The 19,060-nt window shown below is 39.4% G+C and overlaps 1 protein-coding gene across 4 annotated transcripts in view; it reads right to left on the reverse strand.

Moving 5' to 3' along the window:
• Positions 1–9,640, reverse strand: part of LOC128536108 (G patch domain-containing protein 2-like) — a 32,676-nt gene extending 23,036 nt beyond the window's left edge. For 2 of the 4 annotated variants that reach the window (XM_053510270.1, XM_053510268.1), the window contains exons 1-3: positions 9,590–9,640; positions 6,733–7,488; positions 523–584 (exon numbers count right to left, since the gene is read on the reverse strand). In XM_053510270.1, the coding sequence (XP_053366245.1) occupies positions 523–584; positions 6,733–7,478 (808 nt within the window). In that variant the 5' untranslated portion in view covers positions 7,479–7,488; positions 9,590–9,640. Of the gene's footprint in view, positions 1–522; positions 585–6,732; positions 7,492–9,589 lie in introns of all 4 variants that reach the window. The other 2 variants (XM_053510271.1, XM_053510269.1) reach the window with 2 other exon arrangements.
• Positions 9,641–19,060: the final 9,420 nt, after the last annotated feature.

Here is a 19,060-nt window from a genome sequence, read left to right on the forward strand (position 1 = left end):
AAAGTAAAGAAAGGGTTTAATTTGGATGACAATAAATATTATTAAAAGCTTTGAATTCAAAATGTTACGAACACTACATAGAAGGGCATGAAATCATATTTACAAAAAAAAAGTAGCATGGATCAAAAGATAGTTTTAAAAGTATTACGAAATGTGGTCCTTTCTAAACCTTTACTTCTTCATCTAGGTGAGACACTTTTTCTGTACCAATGCCATGTTGTGGCTGTACATGTTCACCCACATTCCCATCATAATGTGTTTGAAAACTAAAATAATCCCGATAAGCAATAAGTGTTGGTTGATTCATTTAATTTTTTCATTTAATTGTTTTTTTTTTTTTTTGCATCACGTCAGTTATTGTTATTACTATTTACCAATAATGCAACACACCAAATTACAACTCACAAACCACAGATTACAAGTCATTTTTATTAAAAACAAAAATTATGTTATCTGTTTGGTTCATTTTTACATTCATGCCATGATACTGGACAACAAACAAAAATTTCACAAACTTCCTACCTTGCCTTCCCTCATCATTAGTGAAAAGCCCAGGGTCACTGCTGCACACGCTGCTCGTCTCACTACAGGAAAACAAAGATCAGGGATTATCATCTAAACATACTGTAAGTTTAAAACTCAGAATTATCATTTTTACTCACTTTTAATAAACATATCCCTTAAACTATACACACACACACTGACAAAACATCTTCCAGGATTTTAGATTAGCTTATATGTTTAAAAGTGTCTTAAACAATTACTGGAAAAGATACTGCATGTAAGTGGAATCAGATCAAACGTAGCAGACAAGGTCTTTGCTTTGGAGATCAAAAAAAAAAAAAACGCAAAGACGCCGGGGAGGGGCAGGTACAGATGCGGATCGAAGCTCTTGAGTGACATGCCCAATCTAATTGAATATCCCTCCCTGTCAACTCCAATCTAATCTGCTCAGCGCTTTCCGAGGATGACAGCAATGCGCCAGATTTTTTTTCCCCCTCCTGCCTTGTCCGTCTGCTGAGAAGTGCTCATGCACAGAATGGACCTCGGGCCTTAGGACTCTGACTCATGCAACAACTGGACGACATCTGCTCTTAGCGACACTGAGGCCTGGAGCAACGGCTCACAGCAGAAACCTGAAACAGATCCGTTCCAACCACAGACTACTGACACTGAGCAGTACCGAGCAGTGGCAGTTTATATGCGCTGATCAGAGAATTATATTTCGGTTGTCATGTACTATAATGAAAGACATCTTAAAGCTACAACAACAATCATATTCCTTCAAATTCATTAAGCTTTGTTGTGGTCAGAGTGTTCACAGTGGGAGTGACAGCTTGAAATGTAGAGCTACACACTCCGAGCTGAACGCCAGCATTACTTAGGCAAAAACAAAATGCTTTCTAATGTTGTTGAAGTTTTTTTTAAGTAGTTTAATTTCACTTTTGCAATCTGTAATAAAATAAAATGAAATGTAGCTTTTACCGATGACTACTGCTATTCTCAAAGTATAATTTTTTTCGCATTAAAAGTTGTTTTTATTTTTTATCTTGTGCCAATTTAACTTTTTTCTATTGTTTAACAAAAATGGAAACTTTGATCATTTCTATACTTTTTATCCCATACAGTCCCAGCAGAAGACTTGATATAAGGCAAGGTACACCCTGGACAGGATGCCAATCCATCACACACACACACACACACACACACACTACAGGCAATTTGGGAACACCAATTAACCTAATCTGCATGTCTTTGGACTGTGGGAGGAAACCGGAGTACACTGTGGAAACCCTCCAAGCACGAGGAGAACAGGCGAACTCTATCCACACAGACCCGAGGTAGGGACTGAACTCTCGACCCTGGAGATGCCCTCGACACTGCTAACCACTGCAACATTGTGCCACCTAGAAAATTTATAATTCTAAGTATTTTAAAAACTAACATTTTTGGTTAAAAGGTTTAAAAAGAAAAGATATGCCATAATAAATCAGTGATGTACAGTATATATAGTGTAGAAGGAAATATGCTTTCCAGTATGCTTTTATGACATATTATACAATCATTATGCGATTGTGCCAACTGCTTATAGTTGCAAGTTTTTATAATCACAGTGAGAAAAATCTAGGATGAAAAATGCTAAAATAAATATACAGCTGATGTACTTTTTTACTACTATATATTGAATTGCATATATTGCATATAATGCATTCTCTCCATCAAAGAATACCAAATTGAGATCTCCATCACCATCAGCCAATGATACATGTCTATATTAACTGATTAAGAGAAGGATAAATATTTAGATTCCGTCCCAATAATCCAATACTCAGGAACTTTTGTCAATCACTTCATATCATCCGAGACACAGCGCTCTAAGTCCTGGAAGGAGCTGACGGACACATCTGCTCCGCGGTTTGCCACGTGCTGATCAGAGATGACCTTGACCATGAGGGGAGAGGTTGGTGTGGGTCACACACTTGCTGATGCAGGACTTCACCATATTGGGCGCCGGGCGGCCCAGTGTACCAGCACACCATGCATCACTAGAAGCAGATGGCCTCTACGCTGCCGCACCCTCACACACCCAGAAAGCAGATGTGGGAGGGGGGTCAAAGTCTCAGGGGAATAACGCAGGCTTAGCACAGCACTCCTGGATAAGTACACACATGTGCATGGCCATACACACACACACAGCTCAGATGATTGTTTGCCTCTGGAAGAGAGGCTGAGCATCGCTGCAGTGCTTACATATCAGCAGGAGGAGGTGGCTACTGCTCATCCTTGCGAGATTCATAATGAGAGTTAATCGCCATTTGAAGACAGCAGCATAAAGAACAACTGGGGTGCTGGTCTGGTCACACCCAGAAACGCAAATTGCATTACAGAGATTTATTTTATTTTTTTTACTTCATAACAGTGCTTCATTTATAAGGAAATGAGTGGTCAGGTGACTTTCAGTTTGAAAATGTAAAATAAAACCGCTTTTCGACTGTCTACAACAGATCGTTTACGGTTTTAATCCGGGTTCACGGGTGATTAACAGCTGATGCGAGAAATCAAACTGTTTCAGACACAAGCACATTTAATGACAAGGGGTATCTTTAGAAATTGAAGTGAAATCGAATCTCTGTTGACGTGCTTGAATGTCAGAGAAGAGGAAGAAGTGTGCTCATTTTGAAGAAGAATGATAGGTACAATATAAACAATTAATTAGGACTGCGCATTAAGTATTAAACATTATTAAAGGTGTAATGTGATGTTGCCTTGAGAGGCTTGCTGCCAATATGAAACGGTTTCCATTAAGTAGTAGCTAATTAATGCCATGCATTATTGAAAATAACATTTTTCTTTCCGCGCGTAGGAGCCTCCCTTCCCTCTGACATGACCTTCAGTAGGAGAACTTTTCAACCGAGTTTATCTGTCTCTGTCTTGCCTGGTGTTAAGCAGGACTATGCATGAACAAATACTAAGATGAATAATACATGCTCAAAACAACGCTCGTACCGACGTTTGATTCATCATCGAAATGCCTGCACGCAGCCCAGGACCTCTAGGAAGACGTCTCACTAGCGGTAAACGAGTTAATCTCTTCCCCTTCTTGTCGCAGTGTCTACATACATCCTGGGTGAGCCCAAAACACACTTCTGAGACATGGTGGAATCAATAGGATATAATCCCACTCTCTTGTGACCAACAGGCCAGTTTGGGGTGAGATTACCGTGCACTGGCAAGTCGCTCAGCACTGGCTTTTCTGCACTCCGGAACAAAGACGGAAAACTAAGAGGGGTGTCTCGCTGATAACACACAGAGCCGTTCCGACACCATGCCCTCTTCTAGAAGTGTCTGATTAAAAGGGTCTTCCAGCCTCCCTTAGCATTGATAATTGGATTAGTCTCAGGGATTTGTGAAAACGAACTTGGGCAAGTTGGAATACAATTCTAAACTCCTTGCCTACTTTTCAAAATCAAAATTACCAAAGTAATGACAAGTGGAAGCAGCAACAGAGCAAAAATTAAAACACCACGTTACTAACGTTGAACTTATGAACTCATGATGCTTTGGCTATAAAATGAATGAATAAATAAATAAACATAAATAAAAGAATCAATTAAATAAATTTTTTTTTTCACCTTTAATTTTAATTTCAGGATTGCTTTACTAAGCAAAATAACCAAAAAAGAAACCCTTATAAATAAATAGATAAATAAACCAATCAATAAATAAATAAACAAAAACGCCAGACCAGTCCATCATCTTCAAACTGAAAACCAGAATCGGTTTTCAGTGGTTGGGAAAACTGAGTCACTGTGTCTCATCTTTAATAACCGCATGGTTGCCACCAAATATAGCACAGACACCAAGAAAACAAAAATAGACAAACAAAAAACTAAACACTGAAGACGTGGCTTGTGATCATATAATTCTATGACTGTCCATTCTATCAAAAACCTAGAAAAGGCCTAGAGCCTATCCCAGGAGACTCAGGGCACAAAGCTGGACACAGCCTGGAAGCACACACACACTCACACACTGATTGACTACAGGAAACCCCAATTAGCCTGATCTGCAGGTCTTTGGACTGTGGGAGGAAACCGGAGGACCCTGTGGAAACCCACACAGTACAAAGACCAGGAAGAACATGCAAACTCCACACATGCACACACACACACTCTGACCCAAGGCAGGACTCGAACCCTCAACTCTGGAGGTGTGAGGCAACAATGTTAACTAATACACCACCTTACTGCGTAGATATATTTTGCATATGTATTTTCTAAGAACTTTATCCTTTTCAAGGGTCTACTGTAAATGAATATACAGCCCATCCTAGCAACACCAGGCACCAGTCCCTGGCACACAAACACATGCATTAATGAGGAAAATGTATTCATTTCGCTGTAACTGAAAAAGAGGCTGATTCGGGGTTGGCTGGTTCTTCTAAATTAAGGCAGGGTCCCACTGTGCTGGAGATTCAGTGCCACTGAGGGTGTGTGCCCACAGGTTAGGCCTCCCAGCCAGGACAGAATGAACACCAGGTGGTGCGACACGCATTGGGCCCAAATCCGGTCTAATCAAGGATGTACGACCCAGCTGGAGCTGCCAACAGCTGCTTCACGCACACTTGGATTGGTTTAAGGAAAGTCTGGACAATGTCTGTGCGCTAGGGCCAAGAGGGAAGATGAGCTGTAACTCACATACACCACATGCTTTAAACTAACATCTGGCCCACAGTGTGTGTGCGTGTGCGTGTGTGTGTGTGTGTGTGTGTGTGTGTGTGTGAGATGACCCTACGGGTAGATCCGCTATTTGCATTTTAACGTGTATTGGCTATCCTGCTGAACTTCTGCCCAAACACCCATCCTCGTCCAGTTCTGATTGTGATTCAGACAGGCTTAGCTTTAAATTACGTCACCAAAACACTTCTCTGCACCACTCCCATCCAATCTGAGCACACAGCCATCAGGCATGAGGGGCACAAGTGTAAGTGAGAAATGATTGACAGGGCAACACAGTGTTCCCATTTATTTCTTCTCCGGAGCTGTTTTCTGTCATGAGGCGTATTGATTTCTCCATAAAATAAGAAAACAAGCACCATCGAGAGGCCACGCGGGGTCAGCACAAATTAAAGTAGAAGATGTAAAGCCGGCTGTCAGCCCATTATTAGCGGCTGCTGACACCTCACTCTCTCCTTTTAACCAACTCACAGATAATTATCATGGATCTGAGGAAGAACACCAGATGCACTGAAATAGAAGGAGAATTAGGCAGTGAAATATATGTGCTAATGTTGCACAAAAGTACCAACAGAGCGAGTTAAGTAAATTGAGGGTCTCCATTGACACTGGAGTAATTCACTGAGTCAAAGTCAATCGTCAGACATTTGTGTGATACGACTGCAGGCGGGAGGTGGGATGCTCGCCTATCTGCTTCACCTCAAACTTAATTAACTAGGATTCTATTAAAGCTTCATTTCTCACTGATCAATAAAATATCAAATATCTTATTTGTCATTTTAGAAAAGAGGCATCCTAAGCTAATTGTAGCTTAGAGGCAACAAGCATCAGAAAAGTCCCTGGACTGAGCGCCACAGCAACAGAGGACTGCATGCCTTATGGCCTTCATTTTTTAAAGCCTATCAAGTTGATGAATTGATGTTTGTATGAATTACGGTGCAATGAGGCCACACTGACTATTGACAGTGAGATTTACGGGAGCTTCTAGATTGTTCAAAATGTCTTCCCTTCTACGGTCGCTGCCAGAGTTGTTATCAAGCTTAATCACTAAAATGAATGAGCAGGGGAAAAAAATATTCTTCTGTGTAAAATGAGTCTCAATTTATGTATAAACAAAATAGTGTGCACTATAAGGTTTTATAACAGATTTCTCTCCATTTTTTTCTTTTTCAAATGCCGTTTGCGTTTTTATAGAGACTGGGGCAGATTTCCAAACTTCCGAAGATTTTCCTTAAAAAATTATTCACGGTATGAAGAACAGTTTGCTCTTAAAGCTGTTGATTATGCTTTTGTACTGCTTACTGCACTTACTAATACATTTTTGATTCATTTATTTATTCCTTCATCTTCAGTAACGACTTTATCATGATCAGGGTCACCGTTCTGTAGATGATGCTAATATTTGTTCACGTACTTTGCTTCAATGTATGTACTGTAGGAAATTCTCGTTTTCTTAGAAATTTAATTCGAATTTTTAATATTTTGAAAAAAATACCATTCTGACATGTTCTCATCAGACGCGTCTTTCTTCTCCTTGGCCTGGCGCAGGATCTTGTCTTTCCAGCATTCCTGAGACAGGCCTCCCACTCCAGCCCCCACAGAGCCACCGTCCTGTTTAGACCAGCTCCCCGAGCGCTTTTTCAGTCGGCTCAGCCTCTGCTTCTTATAGGACCTCTGGTGGTGGTGATGATGATGATGATGATGATAATGATGGTGATGATGATGGTGATGACACTGACGATGGGTTTGTTCACCTCTCTCCAACCCACACACTCTAAATCTCTGCTGCATGTTGACATTTACATTTGGTGGCATGCGTTTCACTTTGCGGCGTCTGCGCAAGGGCCTTCCTGGTGTGTTCTCTGTGAACGAGTCCGACTCTGGCCAGGAATGCTGTCTGGTTCGGAAGGACAGTGTTGACGGAGTCCAGCGCTTGACTATCAGCGTGTCGTCGGAATCACTGTGGTTAGCGGCCAGCATAGGACCTGCTGCTATGGCCACAGCTCCTACAGCGCCGTGTCTCTGTTCTCTTGCAAAGGCTTCATCCAGGCTGGACTCGGATGCTTCGCTGAGGCAGAGGCTGTGCTCGAAATCACAGCGTCGTTTGCGGCCCCTCCGTCTGCGAACCTGGCGTCTGTGCTGCAGTGGCCTGAGCACCATTTCCTGCCACAGATCATCCAGTTCAGCCTGCTCCGAAGTCTGCTCTAAGGCAGTGACCAGGTCCTGCACCAGCTCCTCCATATCTGTACGGCTACTGGGAAAACAAATCGGTTTTAATGCAATACGTAATTTACTGTATACATTCCTCCTATACAGTAGAGGTTTTTACACCTGGAAATATTGCTAAGAAGCATTATACCTGCATCAAGGCAGGATTTGTATGAATTATAGGAAACTAATGAAAAACTACTTATTAGAAGACTAATATGTGTTAATAATACAGATGTTCCTTCTTCATCACGTGGAGCAAATATAAACAAACTGTTATAAAGAAAAGTGCTATCCTACCAAGACACACCCCAAAGATACATGAATGACACAAAGTTTGGGTCATCCTGTTTGCTTGGTTGTCAGAAATCCACAAAATACTTTCTTTTGTCTTATTTGCAGTGTCTAAAAGTGTCACATTCACATGGGTGCAGGACAATCATTTTAAACTCATTGCTTTTGTCTGTTTCTTTGTTTTAAAATTCAAATTAATTAATTAATTTACATTATAATATTCATATGAAATGTTGCACATTGCTTTGATCTGCTGCATTTGTACAATGAGAGCATCCACACAGATAACTGTGGATAATAACAGCCATTTTCTTATACACTATATGACCAGAGGTATTTGGATATACTGTACAACCATCTTACCGTATGTGCCCATTACTAATCAATTGAGTTGGTCCTGCTTTTATTTAATAACAATCTGCATTCTTTTGAGAAGCCTTTTAAATAGATTTAAAATTTTGTCTATTTGAATTTGTACCCATTCGTCCAGAAGGGCATTAATGAGTTTGGGCCCTGATGTGGCCTGGTGCACACTCTGTGCTCACGTTCATTCGAAACAAAGTGTTAAATAGGGCTGAGATCAGAGCTCAGCCCTTTTAACTACTTTCACTCCAATTTTTTATGTACCTTATCTTCATGGATCACACTCTGTACACATTCTGAGGCACTGTCATAATAAACATCTTTGGGTCCTTTAGTCCCAGTAAAGGGATGCAGGGACAGTTATTCAATGACGTGCTTCCAACTTTTTGGGATGGCCCATATACGGGTGTGATGGCAAATATCTACATACTTTTGACCATATAGTGTGTGTAGGGGTCTTCAGCAATCAGTTTTATGTAAGTTTGCTAAACAGGGGACAAAGTGGCAACTCTAGCCCTTAAGTAACTACCACAGAGATTACGTATATAACTTTAGGGTGGGGCATACAGTATATGCCGGATGGCACATGGACGGACCGAAATACCAAAAAAAGTTTGCGAAAATATCACATCAGTTGGATTAAAAAAAAATTATCATACTAGTTTGCTGATCACATTTTCGGCGTAATCTAAAAAATTTATCTGATTGAGATTCCAGAGAAATTCTCATTTAAGACAAAGGTCAAATCAACATCATGCAAAAAAGAAGAAACAGAAATAAAGTCTAATATATTCTGGCTCAACTGATCTAAATGTTTGTATAACCTTGCTGATGCAAATCAATGTCACAGGCACATACAGTAGGGACAGGTCTTGCTTTTCATACACGTGCGCACCTCATGGCTGCCTCGTGTCTATAAACTGCTGCTTTTCCACAGACAGAGAGGTCACGCATGCGGAGCTCTGCGCTGCACCATGCATCGGTGACGTCTACCTATGACGTCATGCATCCTCAGTGAACGAGCAAAACAAAAAGCACGCCGCAATATGGATTACGTAACACTGATGCCCTTCGGCGTAAATACACCAGAATATACGTGATATCTGCTTACGTGACGGTTCGCACACTAATTCATCTCGCTTAAGATTAGCAAGGACATCAACAAAAGGGAAACGTGAGCGGGTATTGTGCCTGTATTTCTGCTTCTTGTCTTCCTAATAGGATTAACACATGCTGCAGGTCGGAGTGTTTCATTTCCTCCAACAGGAGCTACATCAGCTATCATAATAATAACCGTTATCTATTATAACTCTAGCGCTGTCCTGTATTGAAAGGCGTACACACGCTGAATTTAAACAAAGTCCTCAGCTGTCAACAGTCAACCATTATCGATATTTTATAATTTTAAAGCTCTTTAAAATAATCCTAAACCTAGGCGTTTGAAATTTATCAAAAGGTAAATAAACACTGCGTTGTTTATTACTCACCGTCGCAGTTCCTGCTTTTTGTTTTGACAGCTGAAAGCAAGGAGAGTACTTCCGCCCCGAGCGTGATGTCACTTCCGCCTGTCTCCATTTTTCAAGTGCTTTATCGAGAATTATGTTTACATTGATAAAATACTTACATTTTTTTTATAACTTTTAAGACTATTGTATTGCCACAAAGAATAAACATTTTAAAGACGTATACGTTAGGAAAAGAAAAACATGTATTAATATTTTAATACAAAATGTATTGCTATACGTTATATATTGATATATATGATGTTATAATAATTATATTATTAATATTATATTAATATAATATGCATCACACTATTTTTCTTTGCTTGATGTGTGTATAATTTTTGGTGACTCTGTATATATCATTTGACATTATTCAACTCATCCACGCAGTTCTATTTCAAGAGAGTGGATCATGTGTTTTTCTATTCAACTGAGTGATTCGATTTTTCATCCGTACTCATTGCACTTGGTCTGAAGTCCTTAAACGTCAAACCTTATGGCTGACATCACAACATGGCGAGAAAGGATGAAAAGGAAATCCAATCGGGTCAAGGCATATAAATTATCACAATCATCACTGTCATCGTCATCATCATCATCATCATCATCACTTTTACCAGTAATATATGAACTCATGCCATGTAGGAAACCCAGGTTTAATTCCAACCAAATTCCCAAAGCCCAGCCTTTGGATGCAGTGGCTGTTCCAAGCCCAGATAAAATGGGAGGGTTGCGTCAGGAAGGGCATCCAGTGTAAAACTTGTGCCAAGTTGTGTGCGGATTGGTCGGTCTGCAGTGGGACCCCTTGACGGAAGCAGCCAAATGATTAACAACATGTCATGGACTAAGGAAATTTTGCAGTATAAAACTGTTTTTTTTGTACTGTTACAAAATTTTGTTAGTCTTGTTACATTAAGAAAACAGGTTAGGCAAAATCATTGTCATGCTCAGTACTTGCACAAAATTTGCCATGTGATTTTGTCAAGCTTACATGTCTCGGTATTTAAGGTAAGGAAAACATTGTGATTGTACATTATTTGTCTTCACACTATCATGCCCTGTTTAGCAGACAGAGGGCCATCAATGCTAGCAGACAGAGGGCCATCAGAATGATTCAACTTGGTGCAATGCAAACAGACATCACCAAACGGAAATACCATGTCCTGGCTGTGGAACTGATTCCAAACAACTGGTTCTAGCTGCCGATAGATTTAGGTCTAGAAGAAGTGACAACGCCAAGACAAGACAGAGTAATTCGATGGTGTCATTCGTGAAATTGTAAAGAAAATGCTGCCACTACTGCTGCTGGTAAACTGGAGTATCTAGAGGAAACCCACCAAGCACAGGGAGAACATTTAAACCTCATGCACACAGAGACCAAGGCAGGAATCGAACCCGGCCCCTGGGGGTGCAAGGCGACAGTGCTAACGACTAAGGCACCGTGCTGCCACATTTAGCTCCCTGAGGTAACATGAGGAAGAAACCCATCCTCTTCTGTATGACACTGGAAAGTAAGCTTACAAATCATTACTCTTCTTTAACTGTATAAAATAAAATAAAAAACTGTTAAACGCATTGAAAGGAAGTTTATCAATTTCACAATGTAAAAGACTACAGGTAGAGATTATACAGTACACTGAAGAAGTCCATTCCTGGAAATTGTTTTTGGTAAGTGTTTTACTGTATTCATGTGCAACTATCTAAAGGAACAGAAAGTGAATTAAATTACAATGAGTATTTAATTTAATAGTTTATTTACATTTCAAGGGCTGATCAAAAGTATATTTTCTTTATACAGAATTAAATAAAAAAAACAATGAAAAATCAAAAGAGAAGGTTGTGTTTTTACTCAAATAGAAAGTAACAGTATATTCATAACGAGGCTTGAGAATACCACTGGTGTCATATGTCAATCGACAAATATGGACAATTAGCTCCTGTGACCAAATGTGTGCCTTATTGCATTTAGCCTACAAATATTAAAGCACGTTATGACTATTTTTAACCTCTACTGTACATCATCTAGACACTAACTTGCAGCAATGAATTGTGTGATTTCATGAACATACTAAATACTTTTCATTATACTTTCACTATCAGCTACAAAATGGACAAACTGCCAAAGCACACTACGTAGATAATAGGGTAAGGAGTAGGTTATGTTTATTCACAGGTTAAAGTTTAATTTCAGATTTGTTAAGCCATATTTAAATTGAAGAAAATTAAAACCTACATAATTATATCATGGTTTATCCATCAGTTTTAATATGTGTAATTGCAACCCACTGAAAAAGAAATTCTGGTATAATTGATTAGTGCTATTTACAAATAGTAACAGGCAGTAATTAAATCCAGTGTGTATTTTTTAATTAGATAATCTAAAAGAATAAGCAGTGTTAGAGGAGGTAGGGCAGTTAACTGCGTTTGCTACTGAACGGTCTTGAGGGACTTGTGTATCTCATTAAAAAAAAAAAGTAATTTCTACTGTAGTAGTAATAACTACTTTAGTTTCAGATGAAGCCAAACTCCACACTCCCCTCACACATACACCCACCAAATAAGAGAAGGGGATAAAATGAACAAAATGGGAAAGGAAACTCAGCGAACAAGAGCACAAAGACCATTTAATCGCTATCATCTTTCTCTTAATAACTGCAAATTTTCCCTTGGGCTCCTGGGAGAGGGCCTCAGTGAGCGGCTAAGCCCTTATCTGTCCCGTCCACATTTAGTGGAGGAGAGTGGTTCCCTCAGTACCCAGCCCCCAGGCTTCAGCTCAGCCGGGCCCCCGGGACCAGCACGCTCATGGGCCCTCATTGTTTAAGACGAGCCAAAGCATCTAGGGAGAAACCAGCCTAAAGACATAGCCAGGCCTTGACTGCTACTTTATTCAACATCTACTTTTTCACAGGCTCACACATCACAAACACGTCCCTTTTAGGACTAATAATTAGCAATTTAGGAAGCTTACCCCCTCAGGATACACAGTTTCAATTTAACCCATCAGGTCAGAGCATGCTTCACAAGGTGTTTAATATTCATTATCTCTTCCTACTTAATAATGTCTTGTCATTACATCAACCAGGCAGGGCCAGGTGATTTTTTTTTTCATTGTCTTTGTAATTCCTTTGCTTATTAAGGTCTATACAAGCAAAGGATTTGTATAAGGAGTTAAAAAAGCAGCTACTGTGAGGCTGGAACCTAAAGTAAATACAAAAAGAATAAATAAATAATTAATTAATTAATTAATTAATTAATTGCAATAATAATAATAATAATAATAATAATAATAATAATAATAAAGAATACAGCATTTAAAAAAAAGTAAAAAAATAATCATGCATTCATTTTAAGAAAAAGGTATGGACTAAATTATGTATTTCCTTTTTCATCCATAATTTAAGGTTTCGTTAAAAACGTTTGCATGAAATCACATCCCGAAATGAAATATGTAGAATGTTTACATTACATTTCACTTGTATATTTTATATGAACCTTCTAGCAACATAGATTTAACTGAATACAATTTTAATAAAAAAAATATATATATATACACCAAAAGAAGCAAGACCAGATGCAAGAACAAAATAGTAGTAGGAAGAACAGATGGAACAACAACTAGATACAACAGTTGGATTAAATGCTAATACTCAGGAGTGCTACCGCAGTAGGCACAAATCAATTAGTCCAGCTACAAATTATATAGTAATGATATCTAATGACGCACAATATTAATAAAAATAGAGCGGTATGAGTGATTAAGAGGTATGTTAGCATTAAAATTGTAAATGGCGAACACAGAACTGTTTAAGATATTTCTGAATATCTGTATCTGTCTTAATAGCTGAATCCTAATTGCTGTTTTTGTGTCTTTGATCTGTGGTAATAGGCATTAGTAAACGAACTTATATTTAATCAGTAAACGCTCTTGAGAGAATTCTGCAGCATAAGCAGGCCAACTTGCAAGTGTTAACAAAGTTATTGCTTTGAAACTGTTTAAAAATCCTCAGCACATACTCCTACCTCAGGGGGCAAAAAAAACATTTAACGAGAATAACCAAGGCTCCATTGTTTCAAAAGACTCAACTCGTTCATTTGCACCCAATTATGTCTCACGAAAAAATAATTGATTTTCACTCCACTCTCTTACATAGAAAAGAAGCCGGTGATAATGTGCATCGGTTTGGAAACCTAAATTCCGAGATTCTCATCAGGAAGAGGAAATACATCTTGGCTTAGAACAAAAGGCGAGCATTTAGAGGCGCTGAAAGGGCTAGGGTTGGAATAATGAATGAAGTCCAAGTAAGCTATCTTCCCCGGGCAGGGAGTCACTGGGGATGCCAACACAGAGCCGGTGAAATGAACTACCTATCTGCACACAGAGTGACTGCTCCATCCTATTTGATTTGGCTCTCCTATCATCTCTTAAGAAGATGTCAGCCTTGCTCCATCTATTGCTCCGAGCCTTTATCGAAGCGAAGACGTTTCCCAGCAAGAAGGGGGGAGCTGCATTTCAATCCCTTTCAAACGCACAACACTATTATAACAGTGTTATGCGATAAAAAGCAGGTTGTTAAATAGATCTGTCTATTTGAATGGTAATAATGATCATTTTAACAGGCACTGTGACATGACTCGTCGAACAAGTGAATGTATTTGTATGCAGATGTCGGCAAGCGACGTGACATGAACGACCTTGCCAAACTTTTGTACTATAAAAAAATGGAAGAGCGTCTTTGCAGTTGTCGTTTGCTTTTATTCCCATTACTTCACTTGTGCTCTTTAATTGTTCGGTACATACAATTAAACATATTTTCAGTTTCCAACTAAATCAACTGTTAAAGATAAAATCTACTTATCCCTTATTTACACTTGGCCCAAGACAATGTCTGCTGTGATAGAGGAGTTAAAAAGTCTGAGCTATACAATAGTACGCTTCCTGAGGTGGTAATTGAAATAACTCATTTTTAGCGTGGGATGCAAGAAAACGCTCTAAATGTCATCTAAATGTCATTAAAGGCTAAATCCTGAGCTAAAAGTTCGAGTTTTATAAGTTATGCTTGTCAAACTGAACATTCGTGTATTTCACATGACACAGCATTAATATTAAAACCAGAATCAGAATTAGTTTAAAGACCTTTCAATTTCTCCTAAGTGAATCTCCCCTGGTGGAATAACATGGCAAAGAACTAAGGGTAGATTGTGTACAGGAGAAAAGGAGTATATACTGTATGTTTATTTATTTATTTATTTATTTTTGATAAACAAATAAAACTGTAAAGTTGCCATGTCTGTACATTGAAGATATCATAAATAATTTGGGGAGCCATAAGTTAAGTAATAGAATACATCAAGATGTTAAATGGACTTTTTATCTGTCTGTTTGTTTGTGCACACATCATGTAAAAACAACTGAATGAATTTTAAAGTGCTTTTCACAGGTGTATTTGGACGATCTTGAAGTAACATATAAGCTTTCTTTCATCGCAATCAGCCCACAGGAAGAGAAGATATGCTACTTTGAAATTTTAATGGAAAACGTCCTTATAGCATAAAAATAGACTCAGATCAAATTCAACAGATGGCGCTGTACATTTTTTTAAACATGCTTATGAGTGTGCAATTGAAATCTACTTAATAAATGTGATCTCACATTTATTTAAATTTAGTTCATTCCAAAATTCAACTTTTTTTTTTAAATGCGCTTATGAGTGTGCAAATAAATTCCATGCAAACGAATGGCACATCTAGTATATATATATATATATACTGTGTGTGTGTGTGTGTGTGTGTGTGTGTGTGTGTGTGTGTGTGTGTGTTTGTGTGTACCACATTTTTATTTACAGTACGTAATAGCAGTTAAACTGTTCAATCCTATTTCATCAATACGTTAAGAAGAGACAGGACCCACCACATAAATCCCTAAGGAATCCAAGAGCCAAAGGGAGTTCTATATTAAAACAGATCTATATAGAACCCTACATTTGAACTTGTCCTCTTGTGTAATATAGAACATTATAAATCCATGCGGTTCAATCTAGAACTCATTAGACATTAATTAGTTACATAACTACATTTTTGATGGATAGCAGCCCATCAAAACTGGAGAAATTAAACCAATGAGGCAAAAAAAAAAAAAAAGAAGACAAAACAAGCGCATCTCAGTGTGGTCTGCCTTTCACATTCTAGACACAACACTCGGTTCCCTGTGGACCTGAGCAACATTATCAGCAAACAAGACTGACCCGCAATGAAACACGAGCAGCTCTGTTGGTTGATGTTGTCAGAGCAGTGATACTTTCATAAAGCTGTTCTGTTATATCAAACTTTTATAACAAGGAAAGAAAAATCAAACAGAAGTTCATCGTGAAGTTCAGTCAGAACACGGCACAGGACAATGTTTACGATTCTGTTAAAATGCAAAAATTCTGATGTGCTAAATGTTCAAGATTAATTTCACTGCCGTTTTCTATCGGCATAGTGCTGAGACGAAACTCATAAGGACATGATGGAGAATCCTATTTTCCTTAAACTCCATGTGTGAGCACTCACCCAGGCTATGATGGCCCTGCCTTCACCCTGTGCTGAGCTTGGTTGTGGCCTCCGCCCCAGCTGCTCACCACTTTCCATTTATCTGCCCGTATACCTATAAAACTCGGTCAGCTCTCCCTTGCTTCGGGACGGCCCAGCCTGGCAGATTGAGAGCGGCCCGTAATGCACAAGTCTGTTTTTATTATTCTTGCTAGGGGAACACTATTTCATCAGGAGCATGATTCCACCAGAGAAGAGGGAAGAGGAGATAGGGCCTGCAGCCGAGCTATATTTCTTCCAATCAAACATTTCGTAAGGGAAAAATGAGTTGGCGCCATCAAAGCTAAGAATAATGCTGCCAGCTTTTATGTAAAAGGAAGGACTGATGGACAAATACAGGAAGGCACGACAAGTTTAATGACGTGTGTTGAGGGTGCCCGAGATTGGAAAAGTGACAGAGAAAAGCAGCCTCTTTGGTGGAATATAAATTGTGGGGGGCCTGCTGTAAAAAGGCTTTTATCTGGAGTGAATGTGGGACGTAATGTGTGGGTCAGGGTTAAGTCATTTTCTCCGGCAAGTTAAGCGAATAATGAAAGCGAGTCAGCGCAGAGAAGGAGCAGTGCTGGCGCCAGTTTGTCTTCATTTATTATGCCAAATCTCATGCTTTTGGCGTGGCGGCACTGAGACCCGTGGCTCGCACCGGTGGACGACATATCGCTTAATTTACACAAAGTAATGAAAGCAGGGAATGGGAGGACAAAACAATTTACCTGCTGACATGAGAAGAAGTGATTTGCGAACATAGGGGTTAGCGGAAGAGCGGGCACAGGGCCACGGGTGGGAGAGAGGGTGGGAGGCTGAGTAAGGCAGAGTGCTAAAGGGAAATATGTGGAAAAGGGGAGTGTGTGTGTGTGGGGGGGGGGGGGGGGGGGGGGTCTGGGAGTGGAGCTCGTTGTCTGTGATCACAGTTGTGATTATACTTTCAGGAGCTCAGCTGTGGAGACCATTTTTCACACATCACACATATGAGGCACATACACCTACATATACACAACATGGGGGAAAAATAACACTGACTGACCACTTATACATATTTACACACCCTTTTTCATCTAGTTTCCACAATCCCACCATCAAACACTGACAGAGAGAGAGAGAGAGAGAGAGAGAGAGACTAAACGACCAATCAAGGCTTAATTGACATCAGTCATCAGTGCTTAAGGAGCCGAGGCCCTTGTCTCTCTGTTTTGACCCTCCTAATCGCAATCAGACACAGAGAATCTGTGGCTCTCCAACCCATCATGAGAGTAGCCTACAGGAGATCGCAGTCATTATCATCACTCCAACTAGCAACAAGTATTTTTAGCCACAGACTTGCTGGAGTTCACTGCTATCTCAGGGGATCAACATGAACCAGCAAGTTTGGTAATAAAACATATGGAACGTTAATGATCCTGTGTTTCTATGGGAGACATCTTTGAAAAAGGCCAAGTTCATTTTACGGAAGCTAGTAGAGATCTGCACTGATCTCCTTGCCTGGAAGTTTTCCCAGTGTGTGATGACCACACAACCTCTCAAGTGATTGAAGACAATCATTCCACTGTTCCCGTGTCCTTAATATTACAGCACAGTCTCAGTCAATACTTCTCAGCTGTAACAGACGACGGTCTATAAGAGATGCACAAAGAGCCTAACAAAACCCCCTGTCATTTTCCAATCACTAGCCTTTAGTGCTGGGCAGTTAGATCCAATGCTCTGGGGACGATTTTATCTGTAAGAGGTAAACAGACTTTGTACAGATAGAAGAGATCAAAAGCAGTTAACTCCAGCAGTAAGTTATATCTCACACTAATATATTTATTATTAAGGAACTTTAACCTTTTTTAAAATGGAGTTATTCTTTATTTTATTTATTTTTTTTCTTATTGGCCACTAAAATGTAGTTTTTTAATTATTTGTTGCCAAGAAAATAATACGCTAGAAAATATTAGTTCCGTTACTAGACTTCCAGCTGAGACTGGACTTCAGCATCAGGACTTTGGTCTCATGTATCAGCCTTGTAAGATAGGTCACCTTTTGGCGTCTAGCAAGCCTTAAAATGGGAAGGCCACTTCATCATCCTCCATAATGAGTGGTCCTGGCAACAACAGTCCCTCGGCCACTGGTCTTTGAAATGCTGGAGAGCTGGTTTTGGTGTTTTTCAGACACTCAGCTCCTGCTGAAACAATGGCTTCTCTTCCAGTCTGGTCCAGATGGGCTTGGAGCTGGTTGAAATGCCTCTGGTTCTTCTTCAGAAACATCTTTATCTGGGCTTTCTGGGTCCAGACCTGCTTAATAAAAAGCTTGTCTGTTGCATGAATTGCTTAGGATTGGAGGCTTAGAAGATGCAGAGAAAAAATAGAGAGAGAATAATGATGCACGCAAAGAAGAACCCAATTATAAATTACTTCAACAAATAAGGAGCATCAACCAATAAAGATTCTGAAATGAATGATTTGCATAAAAAATACACAAATTATAATTTGTGGCGTGTTTTGTTGCTGAAATAAATCGTGGTGGGGGCAGCTCAGTGGTTAAGGCATTGAACTACTGACGGGTGGGTCATGAGTTTAAATCCCAGCACCTTCTGGGCTCCAAACCCCTAAACTACTTTCAAATTCTAAAGGATATCAATTGTAAATCTTACAGCAACCTTATACTTTAATTAGTCAAAATACTGTATTAAATACAGAATGTATATATTAATGCTTTCATATAAGGGTGCCAATCATTTGAACCCTGACTGTAGATGCAGAATATATGACTGTATAATGTTCTGACTGTGCAATCTACTGTAAAATATTCTTCTATTATCGGTCATGATTATATTCATTAAGACATGACCCCCTTGGTGTTATAAAAAGCAAAAGAATTATTCATAGAGTC

This window comes from Clarias gariepinus, chromosome 13 (genome assembly GCF_024256425.1).
Source record: "Clarias gariepinus isolate MV-2021 ecotype Netherlands chromosome 13, CGAR_prim_01v2, whole genome shotgun sequence".
Classification (NCBI taxonomy): domain Eukaryota; kingdom Metazoa; phylum Chordata; class Actinopteri; order Siluriformes; family Clariidae; genus Clarias; species Clarias gariepinus.